Source organism: Vulpes lagopus, chromosome 11 (assembly GCF_018345385.1).
Source record: "Vulpes lagopus strain Blue_001 chromosome 11, ASM1834538v1, whole genome shotgun sequence".
NCBI lineage: Eukaryota > Metazoa > Chordata > Mammalia > Carnivora > Canidae > Vulpes > Vulpes lagopus.
Window position 1 is genome coordinate 57,164,226 of NC_054834.1, and position 24,425 is coordinate 57,188,650.

General features: G+C 39.2%; 1 protein-coding gene across 7 annotated transcripts in view; it reads right to left on the reverse strand.

Moving 5' to 3' along the window:
- The window catches only part of PDHX (pyruvate dehydrogenase complex component X), a 174,637-nt gene extending 150,533 nt beyond the window's left edge, over positions 1 to 24,104 (reverse strand). For 5 of the 7 annotated variants that reach the window (XM_041723350.1, XM_041723352.1, XM_041723348.1 and 2 more), the window contains exons 1-2: positions 23,899 to 24,103; positions 8,823 to 8,903 (exon numbers count right to left, since the gene is read on the reverse strand). In XM_041723350.1, the coding sequence (XP_041579284.1) occupies positions 8,823 to 8,903; positions 23,899 to 24,058 (241 nt within the window). In that variant the 5' untranslated portion in view covers positions 24,059 to 24,103. Of the gene's footprint in view, positions 1 to 8,822; positions 8,904 to 23,898 lie in introns of all 7 variants that reach the window. The other 2 variants (XM_041723347.1, XM_041723346.1) reach the window with 2 other exon arrangements.
- Positions 24,105 to 24,425: the final 321 nt, after the last annotated feature.

A 24,425-nucleotide genomic window follows, 5' to 3' on the forward strand; every position in this document is an offset into this window, starting at 1 on the left:
TAAATATGCTCTGAAAGTTCACTGTACAGAAACTATTTCATTGTATACCAAGATGGTGACATAGATGGTTATATTATCTCAGTTAAAACAGTTTAGAACTGTCAATATAAACTATTTTAATGAAATAAACACATCTGTTAGATGATATTTACGGAACACCTACAAGGTGATTATTGGCCTAACCTCAAACAGATTTTCCTACTCAACAGATATTTATTAAAAATGCTTTAGGACACTGAGGATACAGGAGTGGTGGTAGTGGTGGAGGTGGTTAGTTAAGATTCTAACCTCAAGAAGCTTGCTTACTTCCTAGTGACAAATTAGAAATTATGGTGGGATTAGATAAAGTTAGGATGCTATAGGAACATTCAGGAGGGGTATCTAATTTAGTTTTTGCAAGGTGAAAGGCTTCCTAAAAAGTAATATATACATTTACATAATTATGTATATTATATACATATTATATATAAATCTCATAATATAAACATAAACATCATAATATTTATATATAATACATATATAAATCTGAGCCTGAAAAGATGAAAAGAAGACAATCAAGTAAAGAAGCAGTGATCCAAGCAGAAGGCACAACATACCCAAAGCCCAGGAGGCAAAAGAGAACAGGAAACTTTGGAGGAGCTGGCTAATAGTACCTGAGAGAAGCAATGAGAGATTAGGCTGGTGAGGTAAGCAGAAATCAGACCAAAAAGGAACCTTGTATGTCACACAGAGAAAGCAGATTATATCATCTTACACACTTCTTTATAATGACAGATGTTTTCATAGTTAACACCTAGAAATTCTGTCCATAAGAAAACAGTATGTTTCATCACTTGTGCTCACCCCCTGCAAATTCTAAACACCCTTTAAGAACCATAGATAAAACGCACACACACACACAAAACCGAACCAGATTAACCATTGATGTCAACCTAAATGACTTTGTTCCTATTCCTGAATTCCTACAACAGCTGTAATTAATTTGAAATGAATCACAAATTGCATTATAAAATGTTATACTGCTACAGTTACTTGTTTTTTTCAGTTGGGTTTTCCTACTTTTTACCAGGCTATGAGTTTCTTCACACAGCAATAAGACACCTCTTAAGTGTTTTACATTCTACCTCATTACCCTGGACTCCAACTAGTGCTTCATATATAATGAGTTTGAGATTAAAACACTTGAGGAAAAAAACTACAGTAATTTCACAAATCCTCATGTCATCATAAGGTATACATCAAACTATCGCTTGTATTTCATTTGGTTCTAAAATTTGATTTGTAGCATGCTTCTAACAGTAAATATCTTGGTGGCCTATTTCCTTTCTGTGTTTTAATTATATGTACACCTACTCACATAACATAGACATATAGATTAGTTATATGAGAATGTCGAGAGAGAGAAAATGGAAAGAAACACAGAGAAGGGTCGATCCATTATACAGTGAGCTTTCCCCAGAAACCAGAGCAAAGTTTAAAACATTGCATTAACTATATAAGGGCACAGTACCCCTAATTTCATGAAACTAAGGTTCTAGCTATCAGTAATCAAACATAATATAAATATCACAAGAAAATTTTGAGTCTAATAATAAGCCATGATGACTCTAAATAGCCTCAGTTTTGGCCTTAACAATTTGGTGCTATAATTGAGAAAAGATGCAAAGCAGAGTGGTTACAAGGAACTTTTCCAACTCAGACACAGGTTTGATTCCAAGCTCTGACACTTGCAAGCAATCTTCACCAAATTACTTAATCTCTCTCTCAGGAAGGTTTTGAATGCACAGCTGTTAAAGAAAAAAGATCATGGAACTGGAAATGTTAGGTTAATAACTCATCACATACATCTTCAAATAAAACACTTCACAACATCTTTAGATAAAAACATTAGGTATGCTATTGAGGACCATCAAGAACCAAGACTCATTCTCACTCCCTAACCCATACTGTCATTTCAAACAGATCATTCAGCAAACATTAGTATAGAAGACATTATACTAAGCACTGTTAACACAATGTTAAGACACGGTGCTGTCCACAAAGAACCTGGCGTCTAGAGGAGAAGGCCGAAAAGCTAGGCCCGAGCATCATGGATGATGTGAGGTGACAGACGGCTCCGGAGCTGCCATGTTGCAGAGATGGCAGCTTTGCAGTGTCCCTGCCCCATCTCCTTGTGGCGCATGTCAGCAGCCGAGGTGGAGCGGGCCCGGAGCGAGAGTGCGGGCCCCAGGAGGGGCCAGAGCAGAGGCCCGCCCGGGGGCCGCTCCCCAGCACCGAAGCCAGCATCATCGTTGGTTCCTTTGTCCAGATGGGTGGCTGCCGGAGCTGAGGCCTGGAGTTACAGAGGCTTCCCTTTCTCTTTTTAAATTCTGCCTATGAAGTAGAGTCCTGATCAAACACAATGGTCATGTTTATGAAGTAAACACATCCTGTGACTTTAACAAAATAATTCGGTCCTGCCAAAAATTAACAACAAAAGTCTTTATTGAGAAGGTGTATATGGTGGTAGTGGTGGGAGCGAGCTAGCTTTTATCAGTAAAACCACATAAAATCACACCTACATGAACATTAAAGGAAAAAACCTCTTCTTAGTGCTTCGTTGAAGTATAGTAGCAGCTAAGATTTGAGAAAAATAATTCAATTGTTTACACAACAAATACTAGGTAAGTAGGTAAATGACACTGTACAAGACAGTATAGTAAAAAATAGTAAAATCAGACAGACCTGCTTCAAGAAGTTTTTAATGGGACTGAAGAGTACAAATAAGCAGGCCATGGCCATCCCACCCAACCAGGGCTTACTGTAGTGTGGGATGACAGACCAGGGGCCCCTAGTCACTGTTTGCCAACCCTTTTCAACTCATCACACAAACACAAAATATTATTTGCACAATCAAAAACCCCAGGCAACTGTGTTCCTAGGCCATGTGAGGTCCTACCCTGAGGGTTAAAGGCAGGAGTAGCAGTTTGAGAAGGGAACAGCTGGTCAAAGTTAACCTCCCTTATATCCTTCTGACCCCTTACATTTTATATGTTGCCCATTTCAAGTGCTCAACACACTCGCGTCTAGGGATTTCCCACTATATGGGACAGGGCAGACAGAGAACCTTTCCATCGGCAATCAGTAATTGCACTCACTAATTCTAAAATACTGACCTAAGAGAAATATTAACAGTAAATGTAAAAAAGCACAGATGGAATGCTGTTCAGCAATAAAAGGAAGGCACTGCTGAAACAGGCTACAACATGGTAGATGAAAGAAGCCAGTCACAAAAGACGGCACATTATAGGATTCCATTACAGGAAATGCCCAGGAAAGGCAAAATTTGAGAGCCAGAAAGCAGATCACACTAGGGATAGGAGAAAGAAGTGACTGCAGTCAGGCATCCAGGATCTTCTGAGTAACAGAAATGCTCTGAAATTGGATTTTGGTGATGTTGCACCACTCGTTCTACTTTAACTAAAAATAAAAATCATGGAATTGTGCCATGTAAAATCACCAAAATCTACAATATGTAAACGGTATCTCAATAAAGCTGTTAAAATTGTAATATACTGGAAAAAATGGTGAAGCTACCTATGAAATGCATGTTTCAAAAGTTTTCCATTTTAGCACCACCAACATGGATACAAATCCCCAGAAATAACAGATATCAGAGCTCTTCTACAGGAGAACCCAGACCCATTACAGCACCACAATGGTACCTACGGATAACACTTCCAACACTGATAAACTCCCTCAAAACGCTTTACTTCAGAATCTTATACTCTACAATGAGATACAGTCTAAAGACTTACGCAAAAACTATCTGAGATAGTCGTAATTTCCAGTCACATGACAGAAGGAACGTCCACATAAAATGACAGTCCCTGAGGGAAAACATCAAGAGCCGTAAATATCACTGACAACACACATCCTTGTCTATGTTCCAGTACTGGAACTAAGTACGTACTTGCCATACTGCCTCAACCTAGTTTTGTTCCAGCATTTCATGGTATGCGCTGAAATAGCTCAAGAAAGAAAACAATGTTTTTCATACCCTCAAGTAATTGCTCACAAAGGAGGGGAACCAAAATGTCTTCTTCCTTTTGTCATTTTAGCAGATTATTTCAACTGGTGAAAAAATAAGCTATATCCATGTCAATTAAACTGAAAATATCTGAAACACATTTTTCTCTCCAAATAACACACTTGTAAACAAAGATGTGGAATTACAGTTCAGTTCACCTTTCAAGAGATTCTAACATTGTGCATGTTACCTATCATTGTGTCTTCTTCACAAATTTTATAATCCATATTCTTTTCTTAACCCCAGACTGAAATTAGGTATTGTAATACTTGTTATAAAAATGCTTCGCTAACAACATTCATTAGATCAGCAAAGATGGGAAAAATTTATATATTATTGCATATTATCAAGACTTCAACAAAACAAAACAAAACAAAACAAAACAAAACAAAACTGAGTTATCATAGAATTCTGAAGTCAGGGATATACCTTAGATTTCAACCAGTTCAACTCACCCCCGGATATTTCAGGGCAGAGTGGGAACCCCAAAGGACAAACCATGATTCCCAGGCCAGAGTTCCTTTTGCTGCATCTTTATCACCTTAACTTAAAACATACACACCCCTAACTGCCCCTTCCCCCGATGACATTAGTAATTGTGAATTACAGAGTCTCCAACTTTCAGGAAACATTTAAAGTCTGTAAGACCGAACTGCTATCCATTAAAGGTTATCAAATCATTAGCCTTTGCTTAAAAATAAACTAGACTTCTAATTAGATATCACTATTCTTTATGAAGAAAAATTCAATCCTCTTAATGTTTGAAGGTCTAAACTAATTGTTTCAAGTAAGAGTGACCATGCATTAAAAAGATCTCAAGATCAAATTTTTTTAAAATGCAGCTAATAAGAGAAAATAGCATAGTTTGAGGCAAGATTTTAAATGTCTTTAATACAGAATGACTGAACCAAGCTATCAGAAACGTATCAAGCACCAAACTTAGACATACAGTCACATAAATGTACTGTACTGTACATAAATGTTAATGAAAAAAGTAAGTCATGCTCAAAAGTTCACAATGAAATCATAAACATGGTGAACTTAAAGAATACTGTGAATTCCTGAGGACCAAAAATTAAGATTACTCTCATTTACAATATATTAGTAAAGAAATGTTTCTCTTCAATTGGCAGAACACAATTTTAAGAGCAACCTTCAGGGAAACATGCTCCAGGGGCTTAAGCACATCCTGGCTTACCCTATGTGAAAACAGCACAGTGTAATCAAAAGGAAAAAAGAACAGGATGATGAGACCATATGTCTCCATATTCTAGTGGATGTGAAGAACTTATCAGATTGCCAGTGAGCCAGTTGCCAGTGAGCTAGAAGTCTAAAAGATAAATGTGGTCCAAAGAATCCCTCTTATCTACTTGCCTCAAAATGTGAAAAAATTTAATCTTTTTATAATAACCCGAAAAGGCTGTTCGTGTCTGAATCATTATGTAATGACACCAACACTCTGTCATATCGAATGTGGAAATAGCAAAAGCTCTGTAATTCATCAGAAAAAAGAAACCTAAAAATAGACTCCAATTGATTACATTATTTATAAAGGTGAAACTTTCTTAGATACTGATAATTATTTTTAAAGATAGCAGCCATGCAGAGCCAATTGCTCAGAGTGCTTCCTAATGAAGCACTGGCTCTTTCACTTATGTGATCTATGTCTTCCTCAAATTCTAGAAAATTCTCTGCACTTTTGTCTTGAATATTACCTTTTTCTCATTCTCTTTTTGCTCCTAGAATTCTTGCTACTGGATTACTGGATGATTTTCATTTGATTCCCCATGTCTCAACTTCTTATTCATATTGTCTACTGCTTTCTCTAAGCTGCATGCAAACTAAGTTGCAAGCAACTTCTGTTCACTAATTCTTTGCTCAAACTTTAATCCAACCTTGAGTTGTTCGTTTTCTAGTTTTAAAGACAGTATTTTTCATTTTAGAAGTTCTGTTTGTCCTTTTCAAATCTGCCTAGACTCTCTGGAGAATATCTGTCTCTTTTCAGATTTTCCATTCCTTGTCTTACATGTTTAGTCATTTTAAACATATATTTTCATGTATCTAATAATTCCAATTAACTGAAGTTCTAGTAGGTTTAGTCTTGCTGCTTGTTATATGCTTCATGACTTTTGCTCCTAAAAGACTGCTTCCATGTATGTTACTAAATTTGATATTGTGAACTATTTGTAAGTGGAACTTTATCTGGGAATCTTGTATGGCTTGGACTGGAGGCTGTGTCCTTCCATAATAATGGCCTTTGCCAGGTAACTCAGGAAGATTATCAGCCCAGAACCACTTTACCTCTGCTGTGGGTTCCCAGAAAATGCAAGTATTCTAAATGTAAACCTGAAAGCCTCATGAGGACAGGCCTATGAGAGCATATTTTCAAGGAAGTAGGCATTCTTATTCCATACAGATCCTAAATCAAAAAAAAGAATCTGCTTGTTATCATATGGCATTAAATTCCATCCATATGCTGATGACTCTCAAATTTCTATCTCCGAGTCAGACTTCATTCATGAACTTCAAATCCAAAACCAATTGTCCATTCAACACCTTCACTTCAATGTCTAATAAACATCTCAAATTTACCACATCCAAGCCTAAACCTAATTCTTTTTATCGCCCCCCCACCCCCGAAAAATCCCGGCCCTAATTTCATTTATTCTTCTTTTATCTCAGGCCCAGTGGAGCACATGACTCCAACTCCCACTCATCACTGTGGATGCTACTAGCATTTGATGATTCCCCTTTTTTTGTATTTAAGCTTTACTTACTATTAAGAAATTTGTTTTATAATTTTCTATCCAGTAGTGAGCAGAAGCCTTACCTCATTAATTCGATGGTCATACTGACCCAAAGTCCTCAGGGAATTGTGAATGAGCAAAAGGGACTACTTAAATCATCTATAGTTTGCTCTTGATATCAGAGTGCCATTAGGGCCTGCTCCATTCAGTGTAATCTAACAAGACTCAAGAAAGCACACAGAAATCACCTCCTATAAAATAATCATGAGTGTGGATACACCTTGGCTTTAGGATAAGGACCCTTACAGACTGATAAGCTAACAAATGGTATTCGAGATCCTTCCTATAATCTATCTGACTTCACACACATACTATGCCTTAATCCAGCCCAAACTACCTACTATTGCCAAAATATATGTCATAACATCTCACTTTCAAGATTTTGCCAAAGTGTTTACATTACTCACGGTGTCTTTTCTCACTGTTTAAAAAACAAATAAACAAACAAAATCCATGTATTCTACAAGGTCCAGGTCAAATAGTATCTCATCCGTCACATTTCTTGCTTTTGGCTTACTCTTCCCTTGCCAACATATTTACTGATCAACCACTTATGTTGCCAGGTGTGTTCCAATTACTATGCTAGTCATAAAAGAGAAAGACATACCAAGCTATATTCCCTGAGGAACAAAATTAAGTAATGCTTCCAACTAGACATGATACCTTGCACAGCAAGAGTCATAGTCATCTGGATAGCCTCATTGTATCATACTCCTAACCTCCATGCTGGTCTAATCCATGGTCCCAAGCTCCTGCTGTGAGGTCCATTTTGTAATCTATCTTGCTGCCTTTCCTAGCATCCCAGTCTCCCTCAAAGAACTGAGGCCTTCTCCTAAACTCTCAAGTTCATTTAGCTACAGTTCAGAAGTAAATATCTGTAGTCTTCTTCCCAGTCCCCATACTTGTCATCACTGGGAAAAGTGATACCATGAATGGCTCTCTCTCCTGGAATCACAGCATAACTGTTAGACTGAATTCTTGCCCACTACCTAAACTCATTCAATGTTATTTTACAAAGCAATGGACTGGACCACTCAATAGCAGCATTTGTCTGGATGACCTCTGTGCCTGGTGAGTCACATACAAGTCCTTACTAGGCCTACTCTCTGGAATCAGACATGGCATCCTAAATGAGGCTCCCCTCATTCTGTTTTTAACACCTGGTTCACCACTTCTTAAGCTGAAGTATAATAAAGACTACAGGGAACCATCTGCTCCATTTTTCTGTATATCTAACAATCTCTAACAGGGACTAGAGATTCATCCTCTTTCTTCCACAAAAGTTTAACATGTTGCACAATGAGTAAAGCACAGGGAAAGATGGTTGTATCGAGTGCTGAAAAAGCTACCCCCAGTCAATACCTGCATGGGAGAAGGTTACTCTGACACATTTGGCAATGACCAGAGGTGGGGAAAAAAGGGGAAAAAGCAGCCATGAGAAATATAAAGCCTCCTTCTTCAGATGCCTTCACATGAATTGTTCCTCTGCCCCTCTGTATGATAGAAATATAATACATTTCACTATCGAGTTGTGCTAGAATCCTTGTCTACTGCTCTTCTTTTGAGAGTTTTACTATGCTTATTTGTTCTTGTCAATAAAATTTATAATCAACTTGCTTTGCTTCAGGAAACACACACATATATAAATAGCATCATCATAAAGCCACAGTGAACTTAAGGGGATCAACAAGTTTATGATGTTGAAACTAAAAGCTAAGTATAAAAACTTAAAACAAATGTCTCAAAATATTTTACCATTCTCTGCTTGTGAAAAGACAGAGGCCAAACCCAGAAAACCTTTGCTACATTATGTATTACCATGGGGAAAGTTTATTTAAACAAACTTAGTGGAGGATATGATTTATATCGTGTTGTGCAATACACCTGATTGGAAAAGAATCCCAAACTATGAAATAACACAAGGTGTTAGTAATGTACCCACTCACCTTCCTTTTTCAGCCATTTTACAATGTTTCCTTCTTCCATCGTAGGAGACAGCGATGGCATCAGTATCTTAATGGGATCAGCTGAAAATGAAGAAAAGTAAGATTAGCCACAAAAAAAGAATGTACCTCATGAGGCATCAATAAAAAGTTCAAATACATTAACATTAAATTCAGTTTGAGAAAGAAAATGTTTCAAAATCTAAAGACTCAAGTGGTCAAACTAAGCATCCAGTAAATAGTAAGGAAATGTAAAATTCTCATTTTTTTAAAAATTAAAACTCTTTTTGGAATACTTTCAATTTCTTTTTCATAGTTCCCCAATCCTTTACATGTATTTTCAAGCCAGATGCTTGTAAGATTAAAAAAAAAAAATTGATTTATGTTTTACCTCCTTCTCCTTCACGGTTGTCACTGCAAAAAAATATTTACAAGGAACAAAGGAAAAGACAAATAAGAAAAAAAGAAAAACAACTAGGGTTCTGATAACCTACAACAAAGTAATCAAGATTAGACTTTAAGAAATTGATTGTATCTTTTATTTTCCTCTACTATTACACTATCCAAGTAGCAAAGGTTCTTGCCATAAGTGTGAAAGATTTGCCTTGTTGAACAGGACCAGGCAAGCAAACCTGCATGGTTAAATTAATCTCAGATTGTGTTCCATACATTTCAACTGGAATCCAAAAAGGTAGATTCAAACCAGGGTGACCCCTCAGTGAAACACAGCTACTTTCTCCTTAGATATCAAAAAAAAAAGCACACTCTAGATATTTGTCCAGATGTGCTTTCCCAACAGTTAGTTGTCCAGTGTCCAGGACCATACTCCAAGAGCACATAACTGGTATAACTCATAACTCATATAACGTTTATACTAATAAAGCAGTTAATAGCATATACCAGCTCCTTGCAGTAGTCACAGTAAAAAATTACAGTCCCTGAAACCTTCCACAGAACCTATTTATTCTCTCCTCAGATTATTCAACTCTCTGACCCAAAAAAAGCAAAACACTATATATAGTACATCTAATATATTTCAAATGTGCAAGAGCACAGGATAGGGGTTCTTTTTTTCCCACTGACATTTTAGGATTAAAAGCAAGGGAACTGACCACTAATGTTAGAGGAGGTTCAATATTTCCTTTGGGAAACTAAACTAATTTACAGTAACTTCAAGCAGACAGTTCCTATGGCTTCATGGTAAAAGGAGTTCCATCTCCGAAACATTTGGAGAAAAGTTTCTATCCTCTCTCCACCACACACACAAACCTGCTTCAGTCTCCTTCTCATTTTCTCTTAAGAACTGCCTGCCTTGGGGTGCCTGGGCAGCTCTGTCGGTTAAGTGTCTGCCTTCAGCTCAGGTCATGATCCCAGGGTCCTGGGATCACTGCTCAGCAGGGAATCTGCTTCTCCCTCTGCCTCTGACCCCCACCACCACACACATGCTCTTTCTCTAGCTTGCTCTCTCTCGTCAAGTAAATAAATACCATCTTTAAAAAAAAAAAAAAAAATTGCCCCCCTTGAGGAACTTGCACTTTCCTTTCAGCTCTTCCATGCCCAAGGCATAAGTGGACCTGCCTTTCAAAGGCAGACAACAGGCCTACCTCTGTTCCTGCCATCAGGGCCCACTCGGTGTGAGGAAGCAATTCAGATATGTGTGTTTGCTTTCTATACATAAACTCTCCTCAACAGAAGCTCAAACTCTAAAAATGGGATTATACTGGGAAGCCCAACTGTAAAAGGCCAGAGATCTATGTCACATCCTCTAATCCAACAAAACCATCACACTGAACTGTGACTTTGAGCTCCATCTGACTTTTCTGCCTCTCTCTCAATGAATATCAAACTCTAAGGACAGAAAAGTAGAATTATCACTCCTAATACCCCAAAATCGGTGGAGCCCAAACCAAATTCTAAGTCAACACACCTATTTTGTCAATGTGTCAAGTACAAGCCACCAATTAAGGGCTTTGAATTCTTCTTGCCTAGCTCTCAAGGCTATACTCTACACACTGCACTACTTCTCACCATTAATTTATGACCCTTACAAATATGGACCCTTACAAATATGGATCATCAATTAATCACTGATTATTCATAGTCAACACACCCAGAAATTCAAACACGGAAAATCCAGTATCTCAAGTCCATCTGAACATATATTCAGTCAAATGTCCTAACAAACACTTTCCCTATCTTGGGCTCACAAAAATTCTTGTATTAAACCACTTATACTACTGACAATGAATATTTTGTATGTAGAAGAAAGCAGGTACTCATTAGGTGCATCGTATCTTGAAAATAAGGGTGGAAAAACAGCCACAGTGACTATCCTAATTCCTGATAAATCTTTAATTATTATCTATTAATAATTAATGTATTATCAGTAAGCCATACTTATTATTAAAATCTGATTTATTGTTAAAACACAGTTATCACAGAAGAGACTGGTGAACATGGGCCATCAACTCCTGTGTTTTATATCCCTCAAAAACTTTCTCAGGGGACACCTGGGTGGCTCAGGGCGTGATCCTGGAGACCCAGGATCAAGTCCCACATTGGGCTCCCTGCATGGGGCCTGCTTCTCCCTCTGCCTGTGTCTCTGCCTCTCTCTCTCTCTGTGTCTCTCATGAATAAATAAATAAAATCTTTAAAAAAAAAAAATTTTCTCAGGACGCCTGGGTGGCTCAGCAGTTGAGCGTCTGCCTTCAGCTCAGGGGGTGATCCTGGGATCCTAGGATCGAGACCCACATTGGGCTCCCTGCGATAAGCCTGCTTCTCTCTAGTCTCTCATGAATAAATAAAATCTTAAAAAAACAAAAACACTTTCTCAACAGTTTCATTTAATTTCCCAGCTACACCTAGTTGAAATTCAAACCACGACTGTAGTATGGCTTAAAAACAACTTCGCATTTTTTTCTTCAGTAAAATAAGTCCTCATGGACTAAAATAGGCACATTAAATCCTGAATGAGTAGAAAAGAATGCAAACTACTATGCAAGACCTTGGTGCAGTGCCATCCATAGTGCAAGATTCCTAAGTGAATTAGAATTCAGGGATGTGCATTTTAGGAAAACACAATACACACAGGCAAACTTAACATTAGTGATGCATCTCCAAATCTAAACCATAACAAGCCTTTGCTTAATTACAAGAATTCTTAAAAAGTTCTCAAAGCCTGATAAACTAACCCCACTTAGAAATAATAAAATGAGCTTTCTTATCCCCTACATTATATGCCTCTTTCATTTTCTCATGGCTTGATGTAGAAAATAAAAACATTTACCTTCAAAATATTTAGCAAGTCCAAGCCTCCACACTTAATTTTTTAAAGCTCATAGTGACAAATGGGGTTGGAAAAAAAAGCAAACAAAAAAATTACCTTCTTCTAGCACCATGATAAGAAGTCAACCTTTTCTTGAAAAACACAGCTTCAAAAAAAGGCCCACCATATTCTTTCCATCAAAAAGTTCAAGGCTGGTGTTATGAGATAGAATATTTCATAATCACACACATATAAAATTTATATCAAATAGAGTTCTACTTTAAAGCAACAAAATAAATGAACTTCAATGATTCTATATCCAGATTCCAATCTATGACAAACACTAAATCAAGTCTTTGAAAACAAAATCTCGTTTCATTTTTTTTATACCTTGGTTCCAGTTGCCATGATACAATTCATATTTATTTTATGATTCTATCTCTATTATAGTCTCTCACCTCTGAGACCTTTTCCATTATTCCTGACATTAAGGACTACATTATGAAACTTCTGTATTTATTAAGGATTATTTTCCAAATTACCACATCAAGAACTCAAAAATTTTCATATTTTAAAAATAAAAAGAACATAATCATTCCTCATACAGCCACCCTTCAAGGATGAATTGAAATTGCTTCTCTGAATAATGACAATAAAATATAAAAATTCTGTAATAGATCACTATCCTTACTCTGAAATGAAGGTGACAAAAACCAAAGAAAGACATTTTGGACATCTCTCTAATTTGGTACTATCTCTTGACTGATTACACTAGCTTACTACAGAAAGTAAAATGTGCAATGTAGTTTCTGATTAATCTAGCCAATCTACCCTCAGATTTTCATGCCAGAAAACCACTTCAAAACATAAACATTAGTTTACTAATAATGGTACATGACGCATTCTAGTATATTCTCTTTTGACTGGAAGAGTATACATATATTTTCCAAATATATTTTTCTAGTGGGAAAGTAAGCATGCAATCAAATCAGCTTTGAGTGACAGGCTGAACAAAATTAATATCTCCCCTTTATAGCTGTTGTCAATTCTATTCAGATAGTATGGGCTTTTTTCTAGACTTCTTGGAACTTTGGCCTACACTTGGTATTTTTAATTTCGTTAGAAATTAAATATAACTTCCCTTTTCATTCCAGTAAGTAGTGCGTCCTACTATCTTCCTCCTGTCAAACTGAGGCAGCCTTGAAATGAGCACCAATTATATTTCCTACTAATAACTGAGGACAACTATGAATAAGAATAAAGGAAATCTGCTTTATTCTTCACGAATCATACCAGTTATACTCAATTAATACTCAAAAATACACTCCAATTTTAGTGAGAATTTACCTCTTTGGTAATCATTTTAGTGTTAGCCTTTTATTCCTTTCTATCAAACTAACAAATTCATAGCTAATGGCTTACAAAGTCTGTCATTCTGTAGTTAAAAATGCGTTTTAAAAATTTTAAGATGACTACAGCAATGTACATTTCCTGTTTATATTTAAAACAATGATTTTTAAAAGTAGAGAGAGTCTCAAAAGTCACTAAAACTGTCCTAATCTTTTTCGTTCTTTAACAGAATGACACAATAAATTAACATTTTTTGCTTTGTGTATTGCTGCTCTCCTTGTCCTATCATGCACACAAGCAATCTACCAGTCACTGAATTTTCTAAGTTTCAAAGGAATTTCTACATTTCTCCAAATCTGCTCTTTTAATCTTTCTGCAGAATAATTCTGTCTTCAACTTCAAATATATTAATCTAATTCTACTTCTTGTCCCCTAAAAAACTTCTTTTATCCTATGAACAAAACACTCATACTTCAGTAAAATCAATTATACCAAAGCTTTAAAATGATGATCTATACATCAATTCTAAAAGATCTCCAGATTAAAAAAAAAAAATCAACATAAGCAAACTCTTAAAATACAAAAGCAGAACAGAATGCTTTATGGTTAATATGAAGCAGATCTAATTCTATCACTGTGACTAAAATAAAGGAAATTCATCAGTTTACATGTGACACCGCTTGAGCATCAGGCTTTCTAGTCCATTTATACGACTATTACCCAAATAAACAAAAAATTCTGGACAGACCAAGTGAAGAATTATACAATATTTTCTTAGTGTGCCTCTCTATTCTTCACATTAATTTGCTTCTTCACTAATAGGGAGAGATGCTACTCATTCAATCACCTTTCTTTCCAATGCAAGAACTCATTAAATATAATTAATCTTTAAAATATCTGTCAAAAATAAAACAATCCTGCCATCTGCAGGCTGGAGGAAATAAAGCACAATGAAGTACAAGTAATTTAAAAATCATCACCAGGGCCCAAAAATAGTATTAACACTGATCTTTGAATAAAGGTGGCTAAAGCAAATTTTTTTAAAAAATGAATGCTTGTCACATGTCTTCTTTATTCAAACAGTGATTTTGATATAGTACCAGCATAAGAATAAATTAAAATGTCAAAGGACTGCAGAAAAAACATGCCTAATAATAGTTTGTAAAAATAGCATTTACAGCTCCTACCATGGTAAAACGTAGCCCACAAACGTATATATGGCATAATCCATTTCCTACCTGCTTAGCTTGTACACACACAAAGACTGAAAGGATATACTCCAAAATGGCAAAAGTGGTTCTCTGGTTGGTGATATTATATAAGTGCTTTTTATTTCTTTTATTTCTTACAATGTACATTGTAACAAAAAGTCAGTCAGTCTCAAAACATTAGCTATTTGTTACTGACAGGTGGCACAAAAAAGGTGAAGCGGGTGGACTTTGCAGACACCCAGAGTTGGCTAGATGGATCATAATATCCCACTTTACAACTCCTTCCTCAAGTAATGGAAGACTGAATCAGTTCCCTTCAAATCCCCTGCCTAAAGGTGAAGGTTTCCTTTCTACTCTACTCTCTCCTTTACCTAATCTCGCCTCATTCTCACAGCTGCTCTAAGTCTTGATCTGCTTTAACTGTAGTACACATCTGAAAGCCAAACTCTCATTAAAATCATCAGCAAATGTTGTACCTTCAGTGGTGCTGTCAGAACATTCTCTACCACAGCTGAGGAGCCAATTAGGTCTGAGCTCCTGTTATCCTAGCCCCAGACCAATAGGAGGCCGGAATCTTGACCTCAAAAGGATTACGGTTTAAAGGGTCAGTCAAGATATACACACATGTACTAGAGGGTAGTAGATAGAAATGCCCTAGGAACACTGCAGAGGATTGAGAGCTGAATACTAGCTGATCAAGAAAGGAAAAAAAAAATCTGTGCTAGTACCACTTCATACACATTAGAAGGGCTATCATAAAAAAAAAAAACAGAAAACAAGTGTTGGCAAGATGTGGAGAAATTAGAAACCTTGCACGTTGTTGGTGGGGAAAGTGAAATGGTACAGCTGCTATGGAGAACAGTGATTCCTCCATGAATGAAACATGCCATTACCATTTTATCCAGGCCTCCCATGTCTGGGTATATACCCAAAAGAACTGAAAGCAGGAACTTGAACAGATATTTGTACACCCATGTTCACAGAGGCATTATTTGTCACAGCCAAAAGGTAGAAGCAACCCAAATGTCCAACAACAGATGAATGGATAAACAAAATGTGGTAGATACATTCAATGAAACATGATTCCACCTTAAAAAGGAATGAAATTCAAATACCTGCAACAAAACGGATGAACCCTAGTGAAATAAGCTAAACACAAAAAGACCAATGTTACAGGATTCTACCCATAGGAAGTACTCAGGATATGCAAGTTCCATAGTGACAGAAAGTAGAATGGTGGTCACCTGGGGCTGGGGAGAGAGGGGGAAAGGGGATGTATTAGGAGATACGGAGTTTCAGTTTGGGTGGTGAAAAAGTTCTACAGGTAGATGGTGATGATGGTTGCACAGCAATGTAAATGTATTTAATGCTACGGAACTGAATGTATAAAAATAATTAAAATCATGAATTTTATGTATATTTTGCCACAATAATTTTAAAAATTTGTGCTAGGCAAAGAGAACAAGGTGAGGGAATGAGCAGATATTCCAGATGAGGGGAACATCATTTGCAAAGAAGGTGAGAATTATAGTTCAGTTTAGCTGGAGAGTAAAATATAATGAAAATGAAAAGTGAGCAGGTAAATTAAAAAATATGTTGGGACTAATACCTTATAGTAGTCTATAGTACCTTACAGTACTGTCGTAACTTAACCTTAATACCTCATTAATGGGTTTGATGCTGTTTAAACAGCAATGGAAAGCCACAAAAATTTTTTTGAGCAAGAGAAGTAACCACAATTAAAAACAGAACTTGCTTGCATTTCTATATAAACAGCTAATGTTCACAAATCTATAATTTACAGGGAAAAAAAACTGCACATGCTTTGGGACAGTCGCAACTATAAGCTTCACAGAAGAATTGAAATAAAGGCTTTTAAGCACAAAGTGAAGCTACCCATTTGTACCATTAAGTACAAATGACTTTGTTACCTATTCTTCTCTATCCACTTAGACTATTTGATTTGAGAGATTGAAAAGGCACCTAGGATCTTCCATTAGATCTTCCAAATGTTAGGCTTTACTTCTAGCAGTGGTACAGAGAAATGAGAGACATTTCTGGAAGATCAATTTCATGACACAGGAGTGAAGTAGAGAAGGAGAAAGACAAGGAGATCGGTTTGTTCATTTATTCAACAAATATTTATTCAGTGCCTACCAGGTGTTGGGGTTCTTCCAGAGGTTGGAGATAGCAAAAGTAAATAAAAACAGGCAAAACCCCTACCTTCATGGAGTTGACATTCTAAGAGGGGAAACAGAAAATAAATATGACATGTCTGGCAGTAGTAAGGAGTAAGAAAAGAAAGGCAGGTAAGGGGACACAGTGATAGTGGAAGAACTATTTTATTTTTTTTTTATTTTTTATTTTTTTAATTTTTATTGGTGTTCAATTTACTAACATGGAAGAACTATTTTATCAGTTAACCAGAAGAGGCCTCGTTTAATAAAGTGAGCAGAGCTGAATGGAGAATGCCATCCCAGGATCTGATAGAAGAGCTTTCTAAACAGAGGAAAAAAGCAAGCACAAAGAATGAGCAGAGTATGCCTGGTATGTCTCAAACACGGAGGAAGCCAGCATATGGGAGTGGAGTCAGCAAGTGAGGACAAGTGTTGTGAGGTCAGAGCTGAGGCTGGGGGAATGGAGGGTTCCTATCATATGGGGCCCTGTAAACTACAGTCAGGACTTCAGATCTCATTCTGAGTTTACGGAGAAGTCCTGGAGGGTTTTTAGCAGAGAACTGACATGATCTGATTTATAATTTAAAAAAGTACTCTGGATGGCTCAATTGGTTCAGTGTCCGACTCTTGATCACAGCTCAGGTTTTGATCTCAGGGTGCTGAGTTCAAGCCTTGTGTTGGGCTCCACACTGGGCATGGATCCTACTTAAAAAAAAAAAAAAAGCAGCAGCAGCACTCAAAGCTGTACGGGGAACAGTCTGTACTGGGCCAAGGGTGATGATAGTAGAGATCTGTAAGATCCGTACTGGGACACTCCTGCAATAATCTAGAGTAGAGGTTGTGGTAGCTCGGACCAGGCTAGTTGGTGAGGAGTGGTCACATTACATTTAAAAAGTAGAACCAACAGGGATTTCTGATAGACTGGATGCACCATATGAAAGTCAGGAGTCAGGGATGACTCTAATGAGCACATGTGAAATAACAAAAACCAAAATTAAATGCCACAGCTCCAAAAAAAAAAATCTTTCTTCCTATCAAAAGTGCCCAAAGAGCCTTATAAACTGTGGAGACTTGATATTCTCAAATGCATACAGAAAAATCCCATTAAACACCAGGTCAGTTATATAGACCCCGTGCTTACTCTTGGGCACAGCACTACTAGCCTTGGGCCACAATCCAGGGAAACTACACTTGCTTCTTCCAAGAATAAAAATTATACTCGTTCTTTCCCCCCATCTCAGCATAAGAACCATCATATTTATAAACAATACAATACTTGGTTGCTTCAGCACTCACCTAAAGTATAAAGTACAATGACTGAAAGGTGTGAGTCAGGAGGGTAGGGAAAAGATCTCCCATTTGCCGTTCTAGAACTACTTGTCAGCTTTCCTGATACCACTGTGTGTACTTCATCAACAGGCTTGCTTGTGCTCAGGCTTCCACCTGGGTTTAGCCAATGGGCAGCATAAGCAGGAGATGGGAGAAAGGAGAGGGAGGTCAGGGAATTTATTTCCTCAGCTCACTCCCTATGGGGTCACCCTGGCTGTTGGATCCTTTAACTGAAGGATACCCCTCCACTACAGGTCCTGCCCACAGGCTCCATCCTTTCTAGCTCTGGCGACTTCTCCCTTCCCATGCCTCTTCATGCCTGGGAGTGGGGACAGCATCTTGCTCTAAATGCCCCTTAGTACAGCATCATCTCTACAGCCTGAATTCACAGAAAGTTTTCAGTAAGTTCTCCCCAAATTACCATTTTTAGACTGCCATCTATTCTCTCAGGACCCTACAAAAAGACTCAGAAGGGTAGCACTTAAGTAATGAGAAAAATTTCAAACCACAGGGGAGGTCAGTCCATTTGATGAAATAGTATAAATCCAGATTTTCAAATTACTGTCTTTATATAAACGTATTTTCTAGCCATTTGTTTATAATGGGAATCCCTACACAAAATCATACATTTCTTGTTCTCAGATATGGTAAATATCCTTGCAAAGAAGCACTATTTTCGACAGGAAATGACAGAAATGTTTATGGAAATAGCCTGGAGACTAGGCAGTGTTTATAGATAAATTACAGGGAGACCCAGGAGTTTCCTGGAACTACACAGAAAATTTTGCATGTACACATTCTTCTCAGAAAGTGGTAGAGCTTTTATCAGTTTTCAAATAGATTTGTGCCCCCCAAAAAACCAGCACTAGAGATTGCCAAAGAAGCTCTCCTGAATTATAAATATGCCAACCTGAATTCTTCCCTAAAATGTTTCATGTAATACAAGAAAGCCCTTGATTGCAGTAAAGTATTGAGCAGATCACTAGCTATAGTAAATGTACTGCCTACCAAGTACAAAGATAAAATAAAATCACTATTCCTTCCATTTTGTTTTAAGGAATTTGCTGATTCTTTCATACACTTAGTATCCAATGGTGCATCTGGAAGGAGGCTGGCCAGAACTGTCGGTAGCCCATGGTATAGAACTACTTCCTCTAAGTGTGAGAAACCAAACATGACAGAAGAGGTTTCAGCTTCCAATACCAGTCTTCTTGCTATTAAATTATAAAATTAAAATTCTATTTGAATCCATTTATTCTGCAATCTTGGAACAGGACAAAAAGAAATCACCATTCGAGTCTAGCAAAAAAAAAAAAAAAAAAAAGAACACATGCCTAAGTTTGGGGGTTTACACATTTTGCTGAAAAGGCAAATGAAATCAAGCTCAAGACAACAAGGCACACTTACGAATATAGGTGGCCCACAAACAACACGTGTTTGAACTCTGCAGATCCACTTAATTGCAGGTTTTTAAAAAATAAGTATATTGGGAAATTTTTTGTAGATTTGCAACAATTTGAAAAAACTCAGAGACAAACCACATAGCCTAACCAAAAAATTTAAGAAAAAGTTAGGTATATAAGAATACAGTATATGATACACATCACATACAAAATATATCTTCATCAATTTTATGTTTTCAGTAAGGCTTCTGGTCAACAGTAGGCTACTGGTACTTAAGTTTTGGGGCAGCCAAAAATTATACACAGATCTACAGTAGAAAAGTATACACGGTCAATGCCTCTAACCCCCATGTTGTTCCAAGGTCAACTGTATATCAATTAGAAACTTACAGATGGGAGGGCATTAACACATGCTCTAACTCTCTTAAATGGTTCCGCCACCCTTTATACACAGTTCAGAATTTAAACTGTTCTTAAAAACTTATGATTATCAGATTATCACAACTATCACTGAAATACTATTTCATAATGCATGTTACTAAAATATGTTTCACTTCATTAAAAAAAAAAAAAAGCTGTTCACACAGAATATATACATGGTGAACAAAGCTTCACCATGCTGACACTGTTCTGCTGATGGCTATGGCTCAGCCACCACAGACACTGAGGTAGACTGGGATTGAGGAAACAGGCTTCGGTGTCAGGCAGCACTGGGCTGAAATTGTTCTATGTTCTATCATCAGAGCACAGCTTTGGTGGCTGGGAGGACTAAACAAGCTGTCATGTAAAGTGCTGAGAAGGAAGGGTACAATGGTACATCCTTAGTGGTCAGTACCATTTGTTACACTCAAACCCTCTCCCCCAACTTCTTTCTTGCTAGAAAAGATCAAATTTTATTCAGTGGTATACCTTTCTTGTGAACACGTGCTCTAAGTTAGTGACCCCATTGCCCAGTGTCTTAGTCCCTTCAGAATGCTGTAACAAAATACTTGGTGGCTTATAATTATACAACATTTATTTCTTACAGTTCTGGAGGCTGGGAAGTATAAGATCATGATGCTGGCAGATGTGGTGCAGTGGCTGATGAGGGTCCACTTCCTAATTCACAGATGGTGCTAAGTACAGGGCATAGGTCATTGCTTATGAAAATGCTGCCAATACACACCATTTAAGGAAACCAAAACTCCAAGGGTGACTCCCATGGGCAGACTTTAAGATCCTGGATGGATGGATGAAAGTAGAATTTTTTCAGTAAGTGCACTTAATTCATATAGTCTACAGATTACCAAATAGTTGCTTCATTTTATGAAACTACAATTTCTACCAAGCTCAGAGAAAAATGAGCCAACACCATGTAATTCATGCTTTGTAAAACAAGTAGCTCAAGGACTGCCACATGTATTCACCATGGCAAAACAAAAACCTGTACATGAAAGGTCAGGAAACAAACTTGGATTCAGCATTAGGGAAAAAAACCCACAAAATGAAACAGGATGTCCAAACACCCAACAACAGCTACTGGGGTAGGCCAAATAATACCCTTGCGTCCCCCCTCGGCACCCCCAAAGATGTCCCACATCCTAACATCCAGAACTTGTAAATATGTTATGTTATGTGGCAAGGGGGAATTAAGGTTGAAGAAGGAAATAGGTTGCTTAAAGAACAGGCGTTGAGATGGGGAAAAGAATCCTGGTGGGCCCAATGTAATCACCAGGATTCTTATATATGAGAGGAGGAACTAGGAAACTAAGACGGCTCCGCTGGGATAGTGTCCTCCCTCTAGCAGATGATGTTCGGGTGGAGTTAGATATGCTGCTCGTGGTGTGCAGGAAAGGAGGTAAAATGTCGTGATGCTTCAAATGAGGATTGCCTAAGTGAGTTTCCATTTTCCTTTAAACTGGTTCTAAAGAAAACCCCTGAAAACTGCATACACTTTTTTGTCTGTCCCTTTTTCTGTAGAGAGGGTCTAAGGCATTCAAAGATTCTCTAAAGAATCTATTTTACAAACAAGGTTAAGAACACTCTTGTTAATGCAAATTGGGGTAGCCACTCTGGAAAACAGTATGGAGATTCCTCAAAGAGTTAAAAAAATAGAACTACCCTGACTCAGCAATTGCACTACTATGTATTTACCCAAAGGATACAAAAATACAGATTTGAAGGGGCGCATGCATACTCATGTTTACAACAACAATAATCAACAATAGCCAAAGCATGGAAAGAGCCCAAATATCCACTGCCTGACAAATGGATAAAGATGTTTTTTAGGGATCCCTGGGTGGCGCAGCGGTTTGGCGCCTGCCTTTGGCCCAGGGAGCGATCCTGGAGGCCCGGGATCGAATCCCACATCGGGCTCCCGGTGCATGGAGCCTGCTTCACCCTCTGCCTGTGTCTCTGCCTCTCTCTCTCTCTCTGTGTGACTACCATAAATAAATTAAAAAATAAAATAAAAAGAAAAAGATGTTTTTTATATATATGTATATATGTCATGGAATATTATTACTCAGCCATTAAAAAGAAATCTTGACATTTGCAACTATGAGGGTGGAGCTAGAGTGTATTATGCTAAGTGAATTTAGTCAGTTCTATAAAGATAAATACCGTATGATTTCATTCATATGTGGAATTTAAGAATCAGAATGGATGAACACATTGGAAGGAAAAAAAAAAGAGAGGGAAACAAACCATAAGAGACTCTAGAGAACAAACTGAGGGTTGATGGAGGGAGGTGGGTGGAAGATGGGGTAAATGGATGATGGGTATTAAGAAGGACACTTGTTATGCTGAGTGCTGGATGCCATACGTAAATAACAATTCACTGAATTCTGCTCCTGAAACCAATATTACACTATAGGTTAACTATCTAGAATTTAAATAAAAATTTGAAGAAAAAAAAATACTCTTCCTAAATTATTCCCAACACTGAGCTTTTACCGTTTCATGATTTTCTAAGGTGGTGCGTCTCAAGGGGTAGCCCATCAGACACCAACACAAAAACATCAAGACTCTCCAAAGGTTGTCTGTAAAATGAAGACGGCTGAGCTCCACCCGGGACCGAGTATCTGGGAGCTGGAGGAAAGCTCAATATTTAATAAAATGGGGAAAGACAGTAACAGGGAATTCTATACACGGTGAAAGTACTACCACTCCAAGAGGTATTTTTTAATGAAAAATTAAGCTGAAGAAACTGAAATAAATTGCTCCCATTACCAAATCTTAAAATCTCAGGGTACCCATCTCACCATGCGACTCTGTGTAACTGATATTTATTTATCTATCTATCTATCTATCTATCTATCTATTTTCTGAGCCTCAGGTAGCTCAGAGTATGTAAGGCATGCCTAGTGCACCTGATTTTTTTTTTTATATTAAAATTCGTACTGCGGGGACGCCTGGGTGGCTCGGCAGTTAGTGTCTTGCCTTCAGCTCAGGGCGTGATCCTGGGGTCCCGGGATCGAGTCCTGCGTGGGGCTCCCTGCATGGAGCCTGCTTCTTCCTCTGCCTGTGTCTCTGCCTCTCTCTCTGGGTCTCTCATGAATAAATAAAATATTAAAAAAAAATTCGTACTGCGGCGTGCCAGGATGGTTAGCATGTAATACATCATACAGACACAAAAAATGTCAGGCATATCCCCTGCCCACATGTAAAAATAAAAATAAAAAAATGATGATGATGGCCTGATGATGATGATGATGCCCGGTATTCTATACTGTTAAATACTAAAAGGCTTCTGTTAATAGCGTTCGTGTCATTACTTAATGCCAATTTTCTATGATAACTTCCCCCTCCTAAATTTCCACTCTTTCAGGCGCACGCTTCTCCCTAAAGCATCCTTCCGGACCCCTGTCGGGTGACGCCCCGGACACCTGCAAATTAAGTCGGCGGCGAGTGGTCGCCCAGAGCAACCCGAGGGGCCTGGAAGAAAAGACGTCCCCATGGAAACGGGCCCAGAAGACGGCGACGAGCGGCTCCCGGGGGCGTCCGAACCCCAGCAACCTCGGGCAGCGGGACAGCTCTCGGGGGGGCGGGAGGCGAGGCTGGGAAGTGGCTCGAAAAGAAAAGCACACCTAGGACCTCGTCTCCGCGCGGCGCAGGTCACCACACCCCGGGGCAAGGTCACCGAGAAGCCCTCCCGACCGGGGGCCCGGCGGCCCGGGGGCCCGGGGGCGGGCTCCGCTCCCCCCCGCCGGCCTCCAGGAAAGCCCCCGCGGCCAAGTCCCGCGGACCCCGTCCCCGAGAAGAGGCCCCGGCATCACGCACCCAGCTGGGCCCGGAACCGACGAGCCCCCGACCCACAGGCCCGTTACTCCGCTGCCCAGAAGCCGAGCGACCCCGACCACTCACCCCGCAGCCGCTGCGTGCTGTGAAGCCATCTCCAACTGGCCCCGCGGCCGAGAGGCCACCCAGAAGCGCCCCTCGCCAGCGCCAGTCTCCGGCATCCGCCGAAGCCCAGGAGGTAGCGCAGCCCCCGAGGGTCACAGCCCAGCCTCCAGGAGGCCGCCATCTTCCCGGCCGCGTCGCGGGCTGCCCGCCGCGGAGCCTGATCGCCCAGTCGTCAAGGCCCTCCCAGGCCCCGCCCCCTGTCATGTTGGCCACGCCCCTGGGACGCCGGCGGTGCCTGCAGCGGCGCGAGGCCCTCCCAGGCCCCGCCCTCTGCCATGTTGGCCACGCCCCCGGGATGCCGGCGGTGCCTGCAGAGGCGTGAGGCCCTCCCAGGCCCCGCCCCCTGTCGTGTTGGCCACGCCCCCAGGACGCCGGCGGTGCCTGCTGAGGCGTGAGGCCCTCCCAGGCCCCGCCCCCTGTCGTGTTGGCCACGCCCCCAGGACGCCGGCGGTGCCTGCTGAGGCGCGAGGCCCTCCTTGGTCCCGCCC